This window comes from Mastomys coucha, chromosome X (assembly GCF_008632895.1).
Source record: "Mastomys coucha isolate ucsf_1 chromosome X, UCSF_Mcou_1, whole genome shotgun sequence".
NCBI classification, from domain to species: Eukaryota; Metazoa; Chordata; class Mammalia; order Rodentia; family Muridae; genus Mastomys; species Mastomys coucha.
Genome location: NC_045030.1, coordinates 4,300,275 through 4,319,983, shown reverse-complemented (window position 1 = coordinate 4,319,983; position 19,709 = coordinate 4,300,275). Strand labels below are relative to the sequence as shown.

General features: G+C 35.8%; 1 protein-coding gene across 1 annotated transcript in view; it reads right to left on the bottom strand.

The window, feature by feature from the left end:
- Positions 1 to 19,709, bottom strand: part of Sytl5 (synaptotagmin like 5) — a 187,995-nt gene that overhangs the window by 7,847 nt on the left and 160,439 nt on the right. Inside the window, exons 11-16 of the mRNA XM_031372005.1 lie at positions 19,600 to 19,689; positions 18,748 to 18,813; positions 15,211 to 15,389; positions 13,632 to 13,731; positions 11,777 to 11,938; positions 1,451 to 1,559 (exon numbers count right to left, since the gene is read on the bottom strand). Coding sequence (XP_031227865.1) covers positions 1,451 to 1,559; positions 11,777 to 11,938; positions 13,632 to 13,731; positions 15,211 to 15,389; positions 18,748 to 18,813; positions 19,600 to 19,689 — 706 coding nt within the window. The remainder of the gene's footprint in view (positions 1 to 1,450; positions 1,560 to 11,776; positions 11,939 to 13,631; positions 13,732 to 15,210; positions 15,390 to 18,747; positions 18,814 to 19,599; positions 19,690 to 19,709) is intronic.

Below are 19,709 nucleotides of genomic sequence, written 5' to 3'. Positions count from 1 at the left end.
CTTATCAGAGAGTGCATACCTTGTTTGTTCTTTTGTGATTGGGTTATCTCACTCAGGATGATATTCTCAAGAAAAATTTTTACTTTTAATTTTAATTTAAACTTAATTTAAATTTAAATTAAATCAATAAAATTTTAGTGTTTGAAAATTTTGTATATGTATACAATACTTCTTGGTTCTATCATTGCTATTCCCTTTCTCCAGTTCCTTCCAATACCCCCATAATACATTTCACTCATAAAGTCACTGCCTCTCTTTAACTTTTATTTATTTTCTTTTTAAAAAATTTAACCACATCCCTGTAAAGCTTCTAAGAATAGAATGGAAAAAATCCTTCCTGGTCCACCACCCCTTTCATACTAAGAGTGAGCTATGGTGGAAGCTAGACACAAGAGAGACATTTCTTCGACTTTGATATATTAAACTAACTTACAAAGAGAATAGTCTATAACTCCCATTTTATAAATTGTTAGCTTCAGGCAAGGTTAGCTCTAGATTCAGTTAAATGTGGTTGGAAGAAAGCTTTTTCACTTCTCACACTTATTCTGATGTGATATGTTCAACATGAGCAATAATCACTACGTGACTGCCACCTTTATTTAATACTCTTTGAAATACCTTATATATATATGTATCAATTTAATCTTCAAAACATTTTCTTTAATACTTTTATTTCTAAAATTATAATTATATCATTTCATCCTGCCCTTTCCTCCATCCAAACTCTCGCATACATCCCTTCCTGCTGTCTTTCAAATTCATGGTCTCTTTTTTCACTGACTGTTATCACATGAATATGTATATATACACATACATATATTTCTTTCTATAACCTAATCAGTCTGAATAATATTACTTACCTGTTTTCAGAGCTGACCTCTTAACATTGCAAAAATGGATGGGGTAAAGACCATAAGGCAACCCAACACAGAACTGCAGACACCACTCTTTTGACATAAGAAAACTCAGACCATGAGATGAGTTACTTTCACAGGGAAACACTGAGGAAAGTGACTATGAATAGCAAGATAAAGGAAGCTGTCTAAGATGTTAATGGAAGGAGGAAAATCAGAAAAAGAATTTCAAATTGATTTAATCTGGATTTTTCCCTTTGTGTTTTATGCCAGGTATTTTTCTTTACTTTAGACTCTCTGAGTAGCTGTGAAAGAATCCATAGAGCAGATTCCTCGAAACATAAGAGATCTTTCCTACTTTGGGAAAGATTATGTATCTTTTGAACTGATGACTAATAAATCTCCCAATCAGGGTTGGTTTCTAAGTATGTATTTTCATCATATATTCCTCTTCTCTACAAACATAGTATATACTCAACTCTCAAAAGACAGTATAACTCTATTTCCTTGTTGTACTGGAAAGGTAACCCTAAACTCTACTTACACAGTTGTAGAAACAAAATGTTACTGATCAAGGCTATTGATTTTTATCCTACCTTGAGGTTGTTCTACTGGGAATATAGGGTTCTCCTCTGGAGGAATATAGCGCAAAACAACAGTTAGCTCTCCTTTGTATTGGAGGTTAATATCAGGAGCCAACTCCACCTTGCCAAGAAGAGAGAAGTAAAAGGAAGTTAGAGTACTGCATATCATCTTGTTAAAAGAGCAACTCAAAACTGCCTGTCTAAGGGTGGAACTGTTCATCATGTGTTTCCCACCCATATAAATCATGATTCAACAAAATTCCCTGTTTTTAGATGACCCTAGCTTATTGACAAAAAAAATAACCAGTGCATTTTGTAACTTAATAATATATGAAAGATAGTTAAAGTGTAGGGTCATTTTGGAGTCTGAACATATATATTGGGATATAGCCACAACATCATTTTTACTATCCAGCCATTTTCTGCTCAGAAAAGCACAGTAGAATTTAATCCAGTTTTAGCTAATCCTGTTATCACATCCAAAATGCTTACTTTTTCCACAGGTCACTTTTATAAGACTTCGGAGAAGCATTAGACACAGACCCTTCTTTTTTTTTATTTATTTTACTTTTTTATTAGATATTTTCTTCATTTACATGTCATGTAATTTCTCCTTTCCTAGTTTCCCTCCAACAAGCAAACAAACAAAAACAAGAAGAACAAACCCCTGTTGCCTCCCCCCTCCGCATGCCTGCCACCCCACCCTCTCCCACTTATTAGCCCTGACTTTCCCCTACACTGGGGCATAGAACCTTCACAGAAGCAAGGGCTTCTCCCATTGATGACCGACTTGGCCATCCTTTACTATACATATGCTGCTGGAACCATGAGTCCCACTTTGTATAGTCCTTGGTTGGTGGTTTAGTTCCTGGGAGCTCTGAGTGTACTAGTTAGTTCATATTGTTGTCCGTCCTAAGGGGTTGCAAACCCTTCAGCTCCTTGGGTCCTTTCTCTAGCTCCTTCATTGGGGACCCTGTACTCAGTTCAATGGATGGCTGTGAGCCTCTACATCTGACACAGACCCTTCTTAAATGGAGTTTGGAAGCTGTGTTAAACTACCCACATTTCAAATTCACTAAATTAATGAGCAAAATCACCTCTATAAAGAAAATGTATTTTCCTTTGATAAAGTCATGCTCACCAAGAGTTAGCTGTATAAATTTCTAAGGTTTTTAATGGCAGGCACATTTGTGGTGGTAAGTATATAAATCAGTAAGTATATAACTCAATATTTCATACTTTGATTTATGCACAAAGATAGCTGTCACAATAGAAATGAGGTTAAATACTTTAGGGAAACAAATATTTGAATGCAAAATTTTTTTCTAGTTTATGTGACCATGATTGGCCCAAATACAACTCTTCATTTAAATACAATGCTTATTTCTTACAGTGATTAAATGGAGAATACTATGACTAGTGGGTACACAGTCCTTCATTTGCATTGTAAGGTTATTGTGACTTGGCTACAAGTAAGTGTGTTAATTGGTTTAAACATAAACCTTCATTTGCATAAGATGTTTGCTTTTAACTAGTACAAAACATTCTTTATATTGGTCTAAACACAAACCTTCATTTGAATAAATACCTATGTCATCAGTAAAAGTAAACAATTTTGTTATTGGTGGATACATGGTCCTTTGTTTGCATAGTAAGGCTATTATGAGTGAATTAAAAGTGAATAGTGTGATTGGTCCATGCATAATCCTTCATTTGCATAATATACTTTGACACTAAAAGGAGAATGTTCTGATTGGTGAAAACACAGCCCTTCATTTGTGTAAAAATGTTATTGTGACTTGGCTAAAAATAAGTGTTTTGATTGGTTTAAACATAAGTAATCATTAACATAAGAGGCTTTAACTATAACAATCATTCTTTGGTTTGGTCCACCTACAAGCTGACATAGGAATAAAATGTCTTTATTATCAGTAAAAGTAAACAATGTTGTGATTGGTGCAAATACAGTCCTTCATTTGCATAGTAAGGCTAAAATAAATGTTTTGGTTGGTTTAAACATAAACCTTCATTTGCATAACAGGCAAGGCTTTAAACACTGATTGGTCACAAGACAAATCTTCATTTGAATAAGATGCCTACATCATCTGTAAAAGTAAATGCCATTGTGATTGGTGAATATTCTTGTTCATTTCCATAGAAGGCGCTTTATGATTGGTGCAAACACAAGCCTTTCTTTGCATAAAATACACATGTCAGATAGTAATAAAAAAGACAATACTGTGATTGGTGCAAGCACATTCCTTCCTTTGCATAGTACTGCACTTATGAGTGGTTTAAATGTGAGTGCTATGATTGGTTCAAATGTAAGCCTTCATTTGCATTAAAGGCTTGGTTTTAACTGGTACAAAACACTCTTTGGATTGGTCCAAGCACAAACCTTCATGTGAATGCTGTGTAAAGAATGCTGTGATTGGTGAAAACATGGCCCTTCATTTGCATAGGGGGAATTTTGTGATTGATAAAATCTTGAGTACTGAGATTGGTCTAAAGAGAACTCTTCATTTGCATATAATGCATATATCAGACAATGATAAAATGGAGAATGCTGTGATGGTACAAAAACAGTCCTTGATTTTCAGAGTAGGGCTCTTATGAATTGTTTAAAAGTGAGTGCTATGATTGGTTTTAATATAAGCTTTTGTTTGCATAGAATGTTTACTTCTGATAGTGATCAATTAGACAATGCTCTGATTGGTGCATAAGCAGTCCTTTATTTTCATAATGAGAGGATGGGGAGAGGAATGGATTCAGGATCAGGTGTGAGGAGAGATATGAGAGAGGGTCAGAGGGCCAGAGGCTGGTGGGGTTGTGGAATCGGGCAAATCGAGGATGTGCCAGAGATCCTGGATGGGGGAGTCTCTGAATAGTCAATGGGGATAACCTATGCTGAGACTCATTTCAGTGGAGATATCCAACCTAAAGAGGCTACCTCCTCTGGCCATGCAGGAACTCCAGTGGAGGGGTAAGTTCAGCAACACACCCATTAATTTTTTGACCCAAAATTTATCTTGTCTATAAGAAAAGCAGGGAGAAAGATGGATCAGAAATTAAGGTAATGGCTAACCAACAGCCAGGCTAACTTGAAATCCATCACATGAGTGAGCACCAATCTCTGACATTATTAATGATTCTCTGCTACACTTGCAAACAGGAGACTAGCATAACTGTCCTCTGAGAAGTTCCAATCAGCAGCATACTGAAGCAGATGCATGGAGCCACAGTCAAACAATGGACAGAGCTGGAGGACTCTTATAGAACAGTTGGGGAAAGAATTGAGAGAATTGAAGAGTATAAAATCTTTACAGGATGATTAACGGAATCAACTAACCTCGGTATATGGGTGTACTAACTGACTAAACACTCAAACAAAGAGCTTATATGGGCTAGACCTTGGCTCCCATATATATGTAGCACATGTACAGCTCAGTCTCTATATGAATCTCCTAACAACTGGGGTTGGGGCTGTCCCTAAAGCTGTTGTCTGTCTGAGAAATATGTTCCCTTGACTGGGCTGCCTTGTCCTGTGCAGTGGGAGAGGATGTGCCTAGCTCTGCAGAGAATTAATGTGCTAGGGTGGGGGATACCTAGGGAAGGTACCTTCTCACAGGAGAAGGGAATGAGCGAATATGGGGATGGAGTGTGAGGCTGATCAGGATGTAAAGTAAATTAAAAAAAAAATCCCTCTTAGTAACTTATCATAAAATTTAGAATCATAGGTAAATGTAAAACATGTGATATCTTAAAAATAAGGGCCAATACTGGAAAAGGTAAAACATTGATAATTCATTATACTAATATTATGCTAGAATAGACTTTTAAAATGCAAATCTTTCCAAACTAGTAGTGAATAAAATTTATAATCATTAGAGTCCAAAAGCTGAAATTATATAAGTATAATTTGAACTTGAAAACAAAAAAACATTCATACATAAAATGAATAGTCAAGTTATTAAACCATCAGAAAAAAGTATCTGCTTATTTTAACTAAAATATTGCTAATTAGACAAAGCAGTCAATGAAATGATTCCAAATGATATTCTTCTATACTCATAGATCAGTGTCTAGCCCAGTTGTCATCAGAGAGACACTATCCATCAACTGATAGGAACAGATTGCAGAGACCCACAGCTAAGCATTAGGTAGAGGAGGAGGAAGGGCTAGAGAATTCCAAGACACCACAAACATAGGGCCTGTATGGGACTGACCTAGGTCCTCTGCATATGTGTTTTGTTGTGTAACTTTGTGTTCATGTGGGACTTTTAATGGTGTGACTGTGAGATGATAACACTTTGACCCTTTTGCCTAATCTTGGGACCATTTTCCTTCTACTAAGTTGCTTTTCTAGTTTGGATACCAAGGTTTGTGCCTAGTCATATTATAACTCCCTGGGAGGCCTTCTCCGTTTTATTGACAGGAAAGGGAGGAGGAATGGATCTTGAGGAGAAGACAGAACCAAGAGGAGTAGAGGGAGGGAAAACTGAGGTCACGATATAATGTATGAGAAAATAATAATAACAATACTGAAAAGAATAGCCCATAGGCTCATAGATTTGATTGTTTAATCACTAGGGAGTGATACTATTTGTGAAGGATTAGAGGGTGTGACCTTGTTGGAGTAGGTGTGGCCTTGTTGGAAGTGACATTGACTTTAAGGTTTCAAATCCCCTCTAGGCCCAGTCTGTCTCCCAACCATGCCACTATCTTCGGACTAGAATGTAATGCTCAACTACTTCTCCATCACCATGTTTGCCTGTGTGTTGCCATGTTCCATGCCATAATGATAATGGACTAAACCTCTGAAACTATAAGCAAGCCCTCAACTATAATAATTGCCTTGGTCATGGTGTTTCTTCATAAAAATAGAACAGTGACTAAGACAGGTACCAAAACCAAACATGGACAAAGAACAATGTCTTCTATTAATAGTGTTTGAAAGATTGGACATTTAAAGACAGAAGAATAAAACTAAATACTGACTCTATATAACATCATACATAATATATAAATAAAAGTAAAATGGAGTATAGATTTAATGGTAAAAGCTTGAAATGGTAAGACAACAATTGAATCATTTTGAAGTATGGAGGGAAAGTTCAATGGTATTGATTTTATGAACAATTTTTTGGGGAAAGTGGTATGAACTCAAAAGCAAACGAAAGAAAAGCCAAAACAGACAAATGAGTCATATATTATAACCTACAATCAAAAATTTTCAATACATTGTACTGCTGTGCTTCATCCAAATATAAGCCTTCATTTGCATTGAATACTAACTTCTGAAAGTAAACAAATAGAGAATGCTGTTATTGATGCATACATATCCTTCATTTGCATAATAGGAATATTATGTCTGGTTTAATGTTAATGCTGTGATTGGTCCACACCTAAGACTTCATTTGCACTGAATGCTTACTTCTGACAGTGATCAAATGGAGAATGCTTTGATTGGTACATAGACATTCATTTGCATAGCAAGGTCATAGTGACTGGAGTAATGCAAGTGGTGTGATTGGTCCAAATAGAAGCCTCCATTTGCATAAAGACTTACTTCTGCCATTAATTGAAGAATGATTTGATTGGTGTACACGCAGACTTTTATTTGCATAGCAAGGTCCTAGTGACTGGTTTAATGTGAGTACAATGATTTATCCTCCATTGACATTGAATGCTTACTTCTGTATGGGATCAAATGGAGAACTCTGGGATGGATGCATATATAGACCTTCATTTGCATAGCAAGGCCATAATAACTAGTTTAATGTGAGTTTTGTGATTGCATAACAAGTTTATTATGATTGGTTTAAAGTGAATGTTGTGATTGGTCCAAATAGGAGCCTTCATTTGCATTGAATGCTTACTTCTGTATGTAATCAAATAGAGAATGCTGTGATTGGTGCATTTACAGACCTTCATTTGCATAGTAAGGCTATAATGACTAATTTAATGTGAGTTTTGTGATTGGTCCAAATAGAAGCCTTCATTTGTATTGAATGCTCACTTCTGTATGTGATCACATGGAGAATGCTGTGACTGGTATATACATAGACCTTCATTTGGATAGAAAGTCCATTTTGACTGGTTTAAACTGAGTGTTATGATTGGTCCAAATAGAAGTCTTCATTTGCATTGAGTGTATTACTTCTGTATGTGATTAAATGGAGAATGTTGTAATTGGTGCATATACAGACAATTCATTTGCATAGGACAGCCATTGTGATTGTTTTAAAGGGAGTGTTGTGATTTGATCAAAGAGAAGCCTTCATTTGCATTGAATGCTTACTTCTTTATGTGATCAAACGTAGAATGCTGTGATTGGTGCATACACAGACAGTCATTAGCATATCAAGGCCATTGTAATTGGTTTAAATACAAGCCTTCATTTGCATTGACTGCCTACTTTTGAATGTGCTCACATGGAGAATACTCTGAGTGGTATACTTATGTAGACATTCATTAGCATATCAAGGCCATAAGGACTGGTTTAAAGTGTTGTGGTTGGTCCATATATAAGCCTTCATTTGTATTGAGTGTTTACTTCTGTAAGTGATCAAATGGAGAATGCTGTGATTGGTGCATACCCAGACCTTCATTTGCTCAGCAAGGCCATAATGACTGGTTTAATGTATGTGATGTGATTTGTCCAAATACAAGCCTTTAATGTCAATGAGTGCTTACTTTTCTATGTGATCAAATGAAGAATGCTGTGATTGGTGTATACACAGACCTTCATTTGCATAGCAAGGCCATAGTGACTGGTTTAATGTATGTAGCGTTATTTGTCTAAATACAAGCCTTTAATATCAATGAATAATTAACTTCTACCAGTGAACATGTAGAGAAATTTTGATTGGTGCAAAAACATTTCTTCAATTGCAATATAGTTTTGTTGTAGTTACTTTTAAAGTGAGTTCTATGAGTGTTTCACATACAACACTATTGCGACTTGGCTAACAATAAGTGCTTTGATTGTTAAACACAAGCCTTTATTTCCATAAGAGACTTGGTTTTATCTGGGTGTAATGCACAGTAGGGCTTTTATGAATAGTTTAAACTGAGTGGTGTTATTAGTTCAAATACAAAATTTCATTTGCCTGGGATGCCACCAGTAAAGCTGGCATTCTCATGATTTTTCAAAACTAATCTTCATTTGTCTGAATGATTTTAGTTACTAGTGTGTATTTCATTATTCCATGTTTTTTTTGTAAGCAGAAAGTTATTCACATAGGAGTATTGCTGTTACTAGTGTAAAACTGATGATGCTTCAGTTGGTTCAACACAACTTTCCTTTGTATAATAGGCTTGCTATGATTGGTACAGAATGGACTGGCAAGAAAGGACAATGCTATGATTGGTTCTGACAGAAAATTTCATTTGCATGAAAGTTTTCTTGTCACTTGAGGAAAACATAATTCTGTGATTAGTATCAAGATATTCATTTGCATGAGACATTTTTGATTTGTGGAAATGTTCTGTGCCCCTTTCTCCATGAAGAAGCAAACTGTTGTATGTACTAGGTGAGGCAAGTGGTAAAACTTATGATATCTCCCATGGAGATGCAACATTAGGTACAATGAAAATAATCTCTCAATTTGTTCTTTTTTGCCTACATTTAGTAGAGAGGGCTAAGACGCAAGGAAAGAGGTTGCAGAGCCAGTGGAGTAGCAATGACTATAGAGGCAGCAGAACATCCTTTGAGAAACCAGCAGAAAGAGCCAGGAAAGTAGCCAGCTGCTTGACCTCTGAAGAGGCATAGATGAGTGGAAGGAAGGTCGAGCTGCAAAAGTGGCCAAGAGGCTAGCTGTGTAGATGGCTACAATACAAATGACGCTGCAAGACCAGTGGTCAGAAGTAGCAGCAGCAACAACCAGAATAACAACAGTGAAACTGTAGCAAGAGATGCATCCTGAGCAGTCACCATAATAATATAAATAGTTGAACAGTTTGAAAGAGTATGTGAAATAAAAGAAGCAGAAAGTATGGAGAGAGCTGCAGTTTAAGACAGATAGGAGGTCTTAAAGAGTCAGAGAAAGGAAACATGTTACTATTCACTAGAAGTGTTCCATAGAAGTATCTTTAGCACATAAGCTTCTCAGATATCCATTAGATATACAGCACAGTTGTAAAGCAGTGAGAAATTTTGATATGTAAGCTGAATTAGAAGCTGTAATGCTAGTTATTGACAAGAGCAGAGAACTCTAGAGTCCTTGGGCCCATGTAAGATCTATAACACCTTTGTAACTAAGGATCAGAGATTCTTTAAGTTTGCCTATTTAGAAGCTGCAACATTTGTAGAATAATGGTTCCACTATCCATGGCCTACATGAGAGCCATATTAGAGTTACATGCTGCTGTCATTTGCTTCTGTTAAACACCAAATGATACAACTATAAAAAAACCAGTGCTTAAATTGTTTCTTCTTGTTTATGATACTGGCAGAGCAAAAGTACCTGAGCCAGATTACTGGTAACAATACTACATAAAAATGATTCAAGCCATTGACAAGTCTGCTAACTGTTTTATGCTAAATCTTTTCATTAAGTTACACATGCTAAATTGTAAATGACCAAATAATTCCCATATATATAACATCAGAAAAATCTTTATGATATAATGAAATTTCTTGCTGGTCAAACTACTTCCTTCTCTATCACATTTATTTCACTCATGTGCTTTCTATTATGCTATACTTAAAAAAAATTTAAACTTTATTTCATATAGGTCAAATATATCTCTTAAAATATTTATAACTTATTTCTACCAACTTTAAGGCCAGTAGTTTAACCAGCAAGTCGAATTTAATTTCTAAATCTTACCTTCTTCATATATAAAATGAGGAGAACTCACCGCATGGAGTTGTGATAACTAAGTACTCGTACTGACTGCTCCCACTGATGGTGACTTGGGGAACTTCATTTGAGTATTCTCCCTAGTATTGTTTACTTTTCCATTAGTACTATTTATTGTGGCAATCTTACCATTAGGACCAGAATATGTTGTAAATTATTTTGTCCTAACCAATGCATTTATCTCACTGGTGAATCATACTCACCAGTAAGTCATTAGGGAAGGATAATATAATTAAAGTTAAAAGATCCAGGCAGGCCAAAGGTATTGTTTTGATTATTGGAAGAGGAAAAAATATTCTCTTTTTCTTGACTGCATATACATAGCGAAAATTATTACTTATAGTTAATAATGTATGGGTTCAGCATGTGTAAAGCTAGGAAAGGAGGTCAACAATATGTGAACCCTGAAATTGACCAAGGAAGAGTAGAAAGTCAAGAGACCCCAAGGTCTAGTTAAGATATGCCAATCTGGACCAAGCTACTAATCAATGCAAGCACTCCCAAGCTTTTTATTGCCAGCTTCTAGTGTGTCTAATAGAATGCTGACAGATTTACAGAAAATGCTTATTCAAACATAATGTCAGCTCTCTGAGGGAAAAAGCACTTCAGATACCCCAGGTCTCCAAGCTGTAGCAACAGCTACCATACTAGTGGCTATGTTACAAATTAGAATATCAAGGTTTAGGAAATAACTTGCCTAGAATCATATAGGCATTTTGAAGCTATAAGCAAACCAATGCTAACATCACTTCAGTTTTTACCAAATGTTTTTTCTTTTTCTTTCCTCTTCTCTTTCTTTCTTTCTTTCTTTCTTTCTTTCTTTCTTTCTTTCTTTCTTTCTTTCTTTTGTCACTATATATAAGGAATAATCACAGGCAGCACAAATATAACTTTCGAATTTTTCTTTTCACTTAGAAGCTGACTATAAATGTGAAGAAAATTTAATTACTTGTAATAAGTGTAAGCTATTATTATTTTAGGATTGAACATGCTAGATTTTATTGGCATTTTATAGATCTCCAAAGTAAAAATATTTTAGATAGTGATCACTTTCTCATGTGAGCCAAGGAAACTATTCCTGTTTATGCTATAAATTGTAAAGAATGAGAAAGAGAGATCATATTTTAGGATTGGTCATGCTCTATGAATTTGTTTTTGATGGCATAAAAACAAAGGCTTTCTTGTTCTAATGGGATCGTATAATGTGGTCATTTTAGCAATCCATAGAAATCTTCAATGGGTAAATGAATTTCAGTAGTAAAACTCTCTCATGTATGATTACATGTTTCCTTATACTATGCAACATGTATCTATGAGGAGCTTCTAAAATAATGGACTTATAACATCTATCAAAAATTTAATAATCTTTGTAGATTATTATTTGAAATTTAGACACTTTCCACTTATTCTGGCCTGGGATATTAGTTTGGCTCAAATTTGTCTAATTGTATTAGCTGGAAGTATTTCCTACCTTGGGCTGAAGCACAAACCACTCATCACATGGATTTTCAAAGTTCCATGAGTCAAAAGCAATCTCCACCTCTCCAAGGAAACTGTTGCGTCCAAACCGATCATAGTGCCAGACTGAGAGCTGCAGAGTTCTTGTTTCCAGCTGGGTGTGGCTGATAATATACTACAAATAAGATTGAAAACATCACACTCTGCAAGGAGGGGTCTAATTGTAGAGCAGACTGAAATTTGCTTCACTAATTTTCACACCATAGGCATCAGTAATATGAATAAAAAGCCTTTCCATCAGTAATATGAATAAAAAGCCTTTCTATTTTCCCTACAATTGAAGTTATGCTGCAAAAAAACCTAGGTTATACCTAGTTAAGAAATATGTATGTATAAACATATTTATATTATTATATATTATTATTTCTATTTATTTATATGATTTATTATAGGAGTCAGCAAACTTCAGAGACAAGATAAAAGTGTTAGGTGATAAAGAAGCCTCTTTCCAATTTTACCTCTTTGCTTTTGTTTTTCTCATATCTACCTTGTTTAATATAATAACTTATTTATTCATAATAAAAATCCTTAAATCTGAAAAAGTATTGACATGAGAAATTTGTGGCCTAAGCTTCATAGAGGCCAGTGTAAGTGCAGAAGTTAAAAGAAAAAAACAACTACACTCAGGTTGATCAGAAAGTAGGTATTGTGGGTTTGCTTTTCCCCCAGAAGAACATTAAGCAGGGACATGGCCACACACCCTCTCCTCTGTTATTCAGTTATCCATCTGGGTCAGAGTTCAGACTCACTGCTTTCTGAGCTTGGCTCGGTGCTCATTCCTGCCCCATCTGTTACTAGCAGATTGACTTGGATGCTTTGCCCCCTGACTTTCTCTGTCACTGTGTTGCTTGGACTCATCTTTGCTATCCTATTATGACCACTTGTTTCACACTCAGCCTGTGTTTGTTCATCTTCCTTTGATCTGTTTTAATATTGGCCCCTGCTTCTGCACGTGTTTCTGCTGATGCATGTAGACTACTGGCTTTCTTCTATAATTGACCCATGCTGCAATAGACTCTGAACCCTTTATTCTGGGTACAAGTCCATACGTTTTCCCATGATTAGCAACACATTTTATCCTTCCTTTGTCTGTCTCACCAGGCAAGATGAACTCAGAGTGAGAGAAGTGGTTGTTTGTGGCTACCCATACAAAATAAGAATTTCTTTGGAATTTAGAACCTAAGGTCTTTAACCTAGGCATTTTCTGAGACTTCTCCAATCTGACCTTACATTGCTAGTGTTGTTCATTGACCACACACCTATATTTAGCTAAATTCAGAGATCCTAATGAAAAGTAGTACATAATCCTTGTTAGCAGTGCAATAAGTACATACAAAGTGACAATGTCCCTTTAGGACACCAGGAAAGCAGATTTCTCGAATGTGCAACTTAATTTGTTACAAGATATACTAGCGTAGACGTAATTTGTAATTTTAATTGATCATTTCAACTTAAGGTATAACCACAGCCACAGTAGAGGGTAAACCAAGCATGAATAGTTTACTTCGTTTTTCTTTTCTAAAAACTTCTAGAAAATCTAATACCATTCAAATTCTAGTTTTCTAACACACACACACACACACACACACACACGTTTTGTGAAATGGTATATTTAGTCATTCTTTTCTTTTTGGCTTGTTTGTATTTTTATATAAGGGATGAACTCAGTCTGGGCTGGTCTCATTTTGTAGGCCAGGCTTGCTTGCTATCTCAGGCTAGCCTTGAACTCTTAATAACCTTCTTGCATGTAGCTAATTCTAAATCAATGATGTTCTACTTAGCATGGTCTCTTGTTAGTATTTATTTACCTTTAATGTTTCATTGAATTCTGGATTGGTACCTGTCCTGATTTTGGTCTTACGTTTATTGTTTCGGGACTTGTCTGGAAGAAGGTATGACTTGACATAACTGTAAATAACAAAAGATAAAAACCATCATTTGCAAATATACTTTGCTAGAAATATTCCACGATTTCAGTTAGAAAAAGGAATGGGTAAGTGAATAAAAGAGATGGAAATGAAGAGACTTTAGTTTGTACAATAGGATATCATAAATATAATGCTGGGATTTCTATAAGAAAGAAACAGGGGCTGGAGAGATGGCTCAGTGGTTAAGAGCACTGACTGCTCTTCCGAAGGTCCTGAGTTCAAATCCCAGCAACCACATGGTGGCTCACAACCATCTGTAATGAGATCTGATGGCCTCTTCTGGGGTGTCTGAAGACAGCTACAGTGTAATTACATATAATAAATAAATCTTAAAAAAAAAAAAGAAAGAAAGAAACAGTGATGAATATTGGTAGAGAACAGGCTTTGGCATCAAGCAAAGTTATGTGGGGCCACCCATGCATCATTCCTTTTGATAGTCTGGGATTTTACACTGTTGTGTATTTGTTTCATCAAGTGTAAAAAGTGGGATAGTAACAATACCTAACCCACAAAACACACAGGAGTTGCAGTAATGTCCTACTACATAAATGGAATCTGCTAACATCAATAGTCTTACAACCTTTTCTGGGGATATATGTCTTTTCATTACTAATCCTATATTCTGATATCAGGGCATAGACCACTGGAGTGAATGAATGAAGAAAAAACAGATAAAAAGACAAAGTGGAAAATGACAAATTTACGTTTCAACCCAATACCTTGGCTTGTGCTAGCTAGCTCTTTTAGAAGCTTCCTGAGATAGATACATCAGAGAACACAGAGACATGCACAAGATTGAAACATATTATATCAGAGTTCTGAAGCACATGTGTTAGGATTTCAGATGGTTCCTTTCCATGTTGGCCAAAATAATTATATTTGTCAGTTAGCCGTTTAAAATCTAGACAATAGAAAATGAACAAAGTAGTTATACCACTAACTGAGAAGCTATTCATAATTGATAGATTCTGGGAGAAAGAAAATGGCTTTCTTCAATGTAGTGACACTGGGAATAACCAAATATACTCCAAGGGAGTCCTCATGCTCAGGAGTAGTTGACCAACTCCATGTTGTTTGTGTGTGTGTGTGTGTGTGTGTGTGTGTGTGTGTGTGTGTGCACGCTTTCTTTTTTTATGAGAAAGAAAAAGAATTTGAAGTTCACAGAGGAGATCTGGAAGGTTTAGGAGGGGAAAGAATATAATTAAATATATTGTATGCAAATTTTTCAAACAACCAGCTTGCTTCCACCATGAGTGGCCTCTGTGTAAGCTAAATGTTTGTTACTCCTGAATCATATCATGGCTTCTTTCAAATCAAGTAACTAAAGATACAAACATCATCCTCATACTTCAGAAGAGTTCTTATTGAAGGGAATCTTTAACCTCTTCTGAAAAGGAAATGTGCATGCAGACAGAGAAGGCAGTGCTAGAGACAGTAGAGGGGCATCCTATGTGCTTACGCATCTGTCCTCTGTTTCTTTTCATCTCCTATGGCCAGGTTTCTGCAGCTCTTGACAAAAATGTATAGCCCGCCAGTTTTGTAGCAGTAGCTGATGTGGAGAAGAATCTCACCAGTGACTTTAACATTGCCATAGTCTCCTGTTTCACTGTAAACACTCATCATGCTGTTAAGGCTAGTCTGAAAAAAAAAAAGATGACAGAAGTGGTCCAGTGCTATTCTAAGGCTCTAGTCACAGAATCCAATTCCAATTGCTGTTCTATGTAACTAGCAAGGGAGTCAAAAGCGAGGGAAGAAAGAAAGTCACTGGCTTTGCTTGTTTTGCTGGTGATACATAAAATTCTAACCTGAGAAGAATACCTCATCTAGCTCCATTAGTAAGGGAGGCAGGAAGCTTGCTGAAAGAGGAAGCATCTCCTTTGGGTTAGCTGGAAACTTTTATTCATGTCTTGTGAATATGAACTCATTTAGTGATTTCTAATATATCCTTGTTTCTTTACCTCTGTCACTATCTGCCTTTTGCTGTTAGAGTCAAGTGTAATCTATTTAAATACCTAGAATTTAATGATCAGGAAAAAGAAGAGCTTACTCCTTATTATGAGTTAACAGAAATCTTAGTGTCTTTCTCTACACTCACATGTATGCTGTCATTCCTGGAGGAAACAGAGCTGCAGTCTTAACAAAGGTATGGTAGGGCATCCTATACCCAAAGGCTAACTTCATAGATATATGGCTAAATAGATAGTCCATGACCCATAGCTTTGATATTCCATTGAATAGTAATGAGCAAAATATAGCACCAAAAAATTAAAGTACCTCAATTAATCAAAAACAAAAAAATTCTGTAAGGATGATTAAAGATTTTGTCAAGATATTTATAACATGAGATGCATATTTTAAATCAATATACCATTATTATTCAGTGTTAGAAACAAAGACTCTATCTTAGTAACTTGATGGACACAAAATACCAGTAACAGTTGTGAATGATGCAGTAGTTTCATAATCTCTCTTTCACCACAGAGAAGTAAGGACCATAGCAGTACAAATAGCTGACAATTGGGATTTGTTTAAAAAGATAAGTATGTAGGCATAAAAGCTATATATGGAACATCTATCTGCCATATATAATATCTGGATATATGAATGTATAAATCATGTGTGGATATATGAATGTATCTATGTATCTTTCCATCTATTTATCTTACTATGTGTCTGTCTATCTGTCTATGAATAGATTTTATTGTTATTGTTTTATAAAGGCTTTTGTATTTCAAATACGATGTATTTCTTCAAGGAACAGGATGTATCTGACATAGCTCAAAATCTTTTTTAGGCTGAAGTCAAAGGTAACAATAATCCAAGAATTTTAAAATTATACACAAGCTACTTCATAGAGAGCCAATAAGTAACTGAATTTGTTTTTCCTATTCTTAAAATAATACAATATGAATTTTAAATGTTAACTACATAATAAATTATCTGAGGATCTTTGTTGTTGTTGTTGTTATTGTTGTTGTTTTTGTTTTTCGAGACACAGTTTCTCAGTATAGCCCTGGCTGTCCTGGAACTCACTCTGTAGACCAGGCTGGCCTCAAACTCAGAAATACACCTGCCTCTGCCACCCAAGTGCTGGGATTAAAGGCGTGCGCCACCACTGCCTGGCTGGCCTGAGGATCATTTTTAAATGAAGGTTAAGTCTTGGATAGTCTGATATTTTAATTTTTTGACAAATAGCTAGGATTTAAGGACCCAAATTATGTGTGCTTATATCCCAGGTTACCACTGAAAATTCATGGGCATATCATTGAAGGTTTGAAAGGGAAACACAGCACCCATCAGACACTAAACAGAGGAGGCAAAGTACTAGCTAGCAGTTTGCAGTGTCATTATTAATATTTTTTTTTAGTTTTCCAATGAATTCCTATATATATATATATATATATATATATATATATATATATATATATATATGTTCATTTCAGGCATGATGGTACATGTCCATCATCTCAGAACTTAGGAGACACAGCCAGAAGGTTGTTGAGTTTTCTCAAACACAATGAACTGTCTCAAATACAATGAACCAAGGTCAAAAGTCAGAAACAAAATATAAATGTTGAATGGCTAGTGAACATGGTAATCGCTGTTGAGATTCAAAGATCTTTCTTTAGGTTAGGGAAGTTTTCTTCTATAATTTTGTTGAAGATGTTTACTGGCCCATTATATTGGGAGTCTTCACTCTCTTCTATACCTATTATCTTTAGGTTTGGTCTTCTCATTGCGTCCTGGATTGCCTGGATGTTTTGGGTTAGGAGCTTTTTGCTTTTTGTATTTTCTTTGACTGTTGTGTCAATGTTTTCTATGGTATCTTCTGCCCCTGAGATTCTCTCTTCTATCTCTTGTATTCTGTTGGTGATGTTTGCATCTACGACTCCTAATTTCTTTCGTAGGTTTTCTATCTCCAGGGTTGTCTCTCTTTTTGATTTCTTTATTGTTTCTATTTCCATTTTTAGATTCTGGATGGTTTTGCTCATTTCCTTCATTTGTTTGATTGTGTTTTCTTGTAGTTCTTTAAGGGATTTTTGTGTTTCCTCTTGAAGGGCTTCTAGCAGTTTACCTGTGTTCTCCTGTATTTCTTTGAGGGTGCTATTTATGTCTTTCTTAAGGTCCTGTATCATCATTGTGATAAATGATTTTAAAGATCTGACACACTATACAGTACTCAGCAGGTACACTGATCCTATTAGTAATGAGTAACAGAATAACTTAAGGACAGAGTAAAATGTTTACCTGAATTATTGTTTTCAAATAGTTATTAAGTTCAAAATAAATTATTAAGTTTTTGAGAAATAAGACCTTACTTTTAACCTAGTAGTTACATGAGAGAATAACAGAAACACTAGGAGCTCTATAAATTGAGAAAGTTTGGGTTCCAAGCTTTTACAGTAGTGTTGATTCATGGACCATGCCATGTTTCATGTCTTAATCATGTCATGAATTACCCTCAGCCATATTACACAAGGAGAAACTCTGGTTCACTGATTTGTTAGTAATAGCAAGCCATGGAGGAACACTCTGGGTTTCTAGTGAAATGTCCTATAGATCACAGCCTCCTACTCCAACTGACTTTCTCAGCACACCCCATCTCTCTGTAGCTTCATGATCGAAGTGGGATGTGGGGCCCCTATGGTTACAAGAAAATTTAAGAAGTTAAAAAATCTGAGACTTGGGAGGAATTAAAATAATTATAACAATTTTACTACTAACAGCCCCTTTTTCTTTATCAAGACAAGGTTGTGACTTAAAATGGGGATACTTACTGCCTCTTAGGACATGTCTTTTACCTAGTATTCAGATCATTACATTTAATAAACTGGAATCCTGCAGACATGTTAGCTCATGAATCCCTTCCAAAGGGAGTATCTGGCCATGTACAAGTCAGAAAACAGGTGAAATGTCTCATCCAACCATATTTCCCAAACCATGGAACTGGGTAATAGAGTTGGGAAGAGGGAAATGACAAAGGTTGAAAACTCACAGTGTCTGAATCGGCATCAGGCACATTTAGGTAGCTCCTCTTCCTATCAGATCCTGCTTGAGAGTTCTTTAAGGATGTCATCCAATGACCAAAAGAAAAAGTGTATTAGAGCACAGAAATCAGAACAGCAAAGAAATGTACAGTTAAAGAGGTAGATACAATGAAAAGTGTGTTGCTAAATGCCTGCTCTCAGGGAGATCTTTAATTCAAGGTAAGAGCAGAATTTTCCTTGCAGATGGTGGCATGCTCTGGAGAGTTTTTTGTTCGTTCGTTTGTTTGTTTGCTTGCTTGCTTGCTTTGTTTTTTTGAGTAGGATAGAAAGCTGAGTAGGGATGTGTTGTAGTAATATAGTTGACAGTTGTGTAGGGAGTAGTTGGGGTACTGAGAGAATGGTAGGAGGGAAACTTATCAACAGAACTGGAATAATCTGTAGACTTGAGATGACTGGACATTAAATTAGAAAATGAAGAAATTTAAGAATTTCTTTGGGTATTTATGAAACAATTGAGTATGCTTATAGGAGTACCCAAGTGGCTTATGCAATTGTCAATGGTCATATTATGGTAATTAGCTTTTATATCTCTTTCACCCTTTAATTCTTTGAGCTGGAAGTCTTTAAACTTCTCTTACCAGTTCTTTATAAAATTGGAATGAAGCCAGTTCCAAAGATGTGTGAAGATCATGGAAAAAGAAGGAAGGATTCAGGAATCAATATAGAGTGTAAGTTGGTGTGAGGGCACAGGGCAAGCAGGAAATCTACAATAGATTGGACTTTCAATCACACCTTACCATTTCTTTTGAAAAGGCATCGGGAATGAGCAAGAGAAAGAAAGATTCTGTGAGAATGCTTACAGTTGACAGGCCACTTGCCAGACTGTGGGTATTTGCAGAAAAGCTGGAGGACACTAAGTCAACACCATCTTCAGTGTCTTCTAAGGAGTTCTAGGAAAGGATAGAAGAGA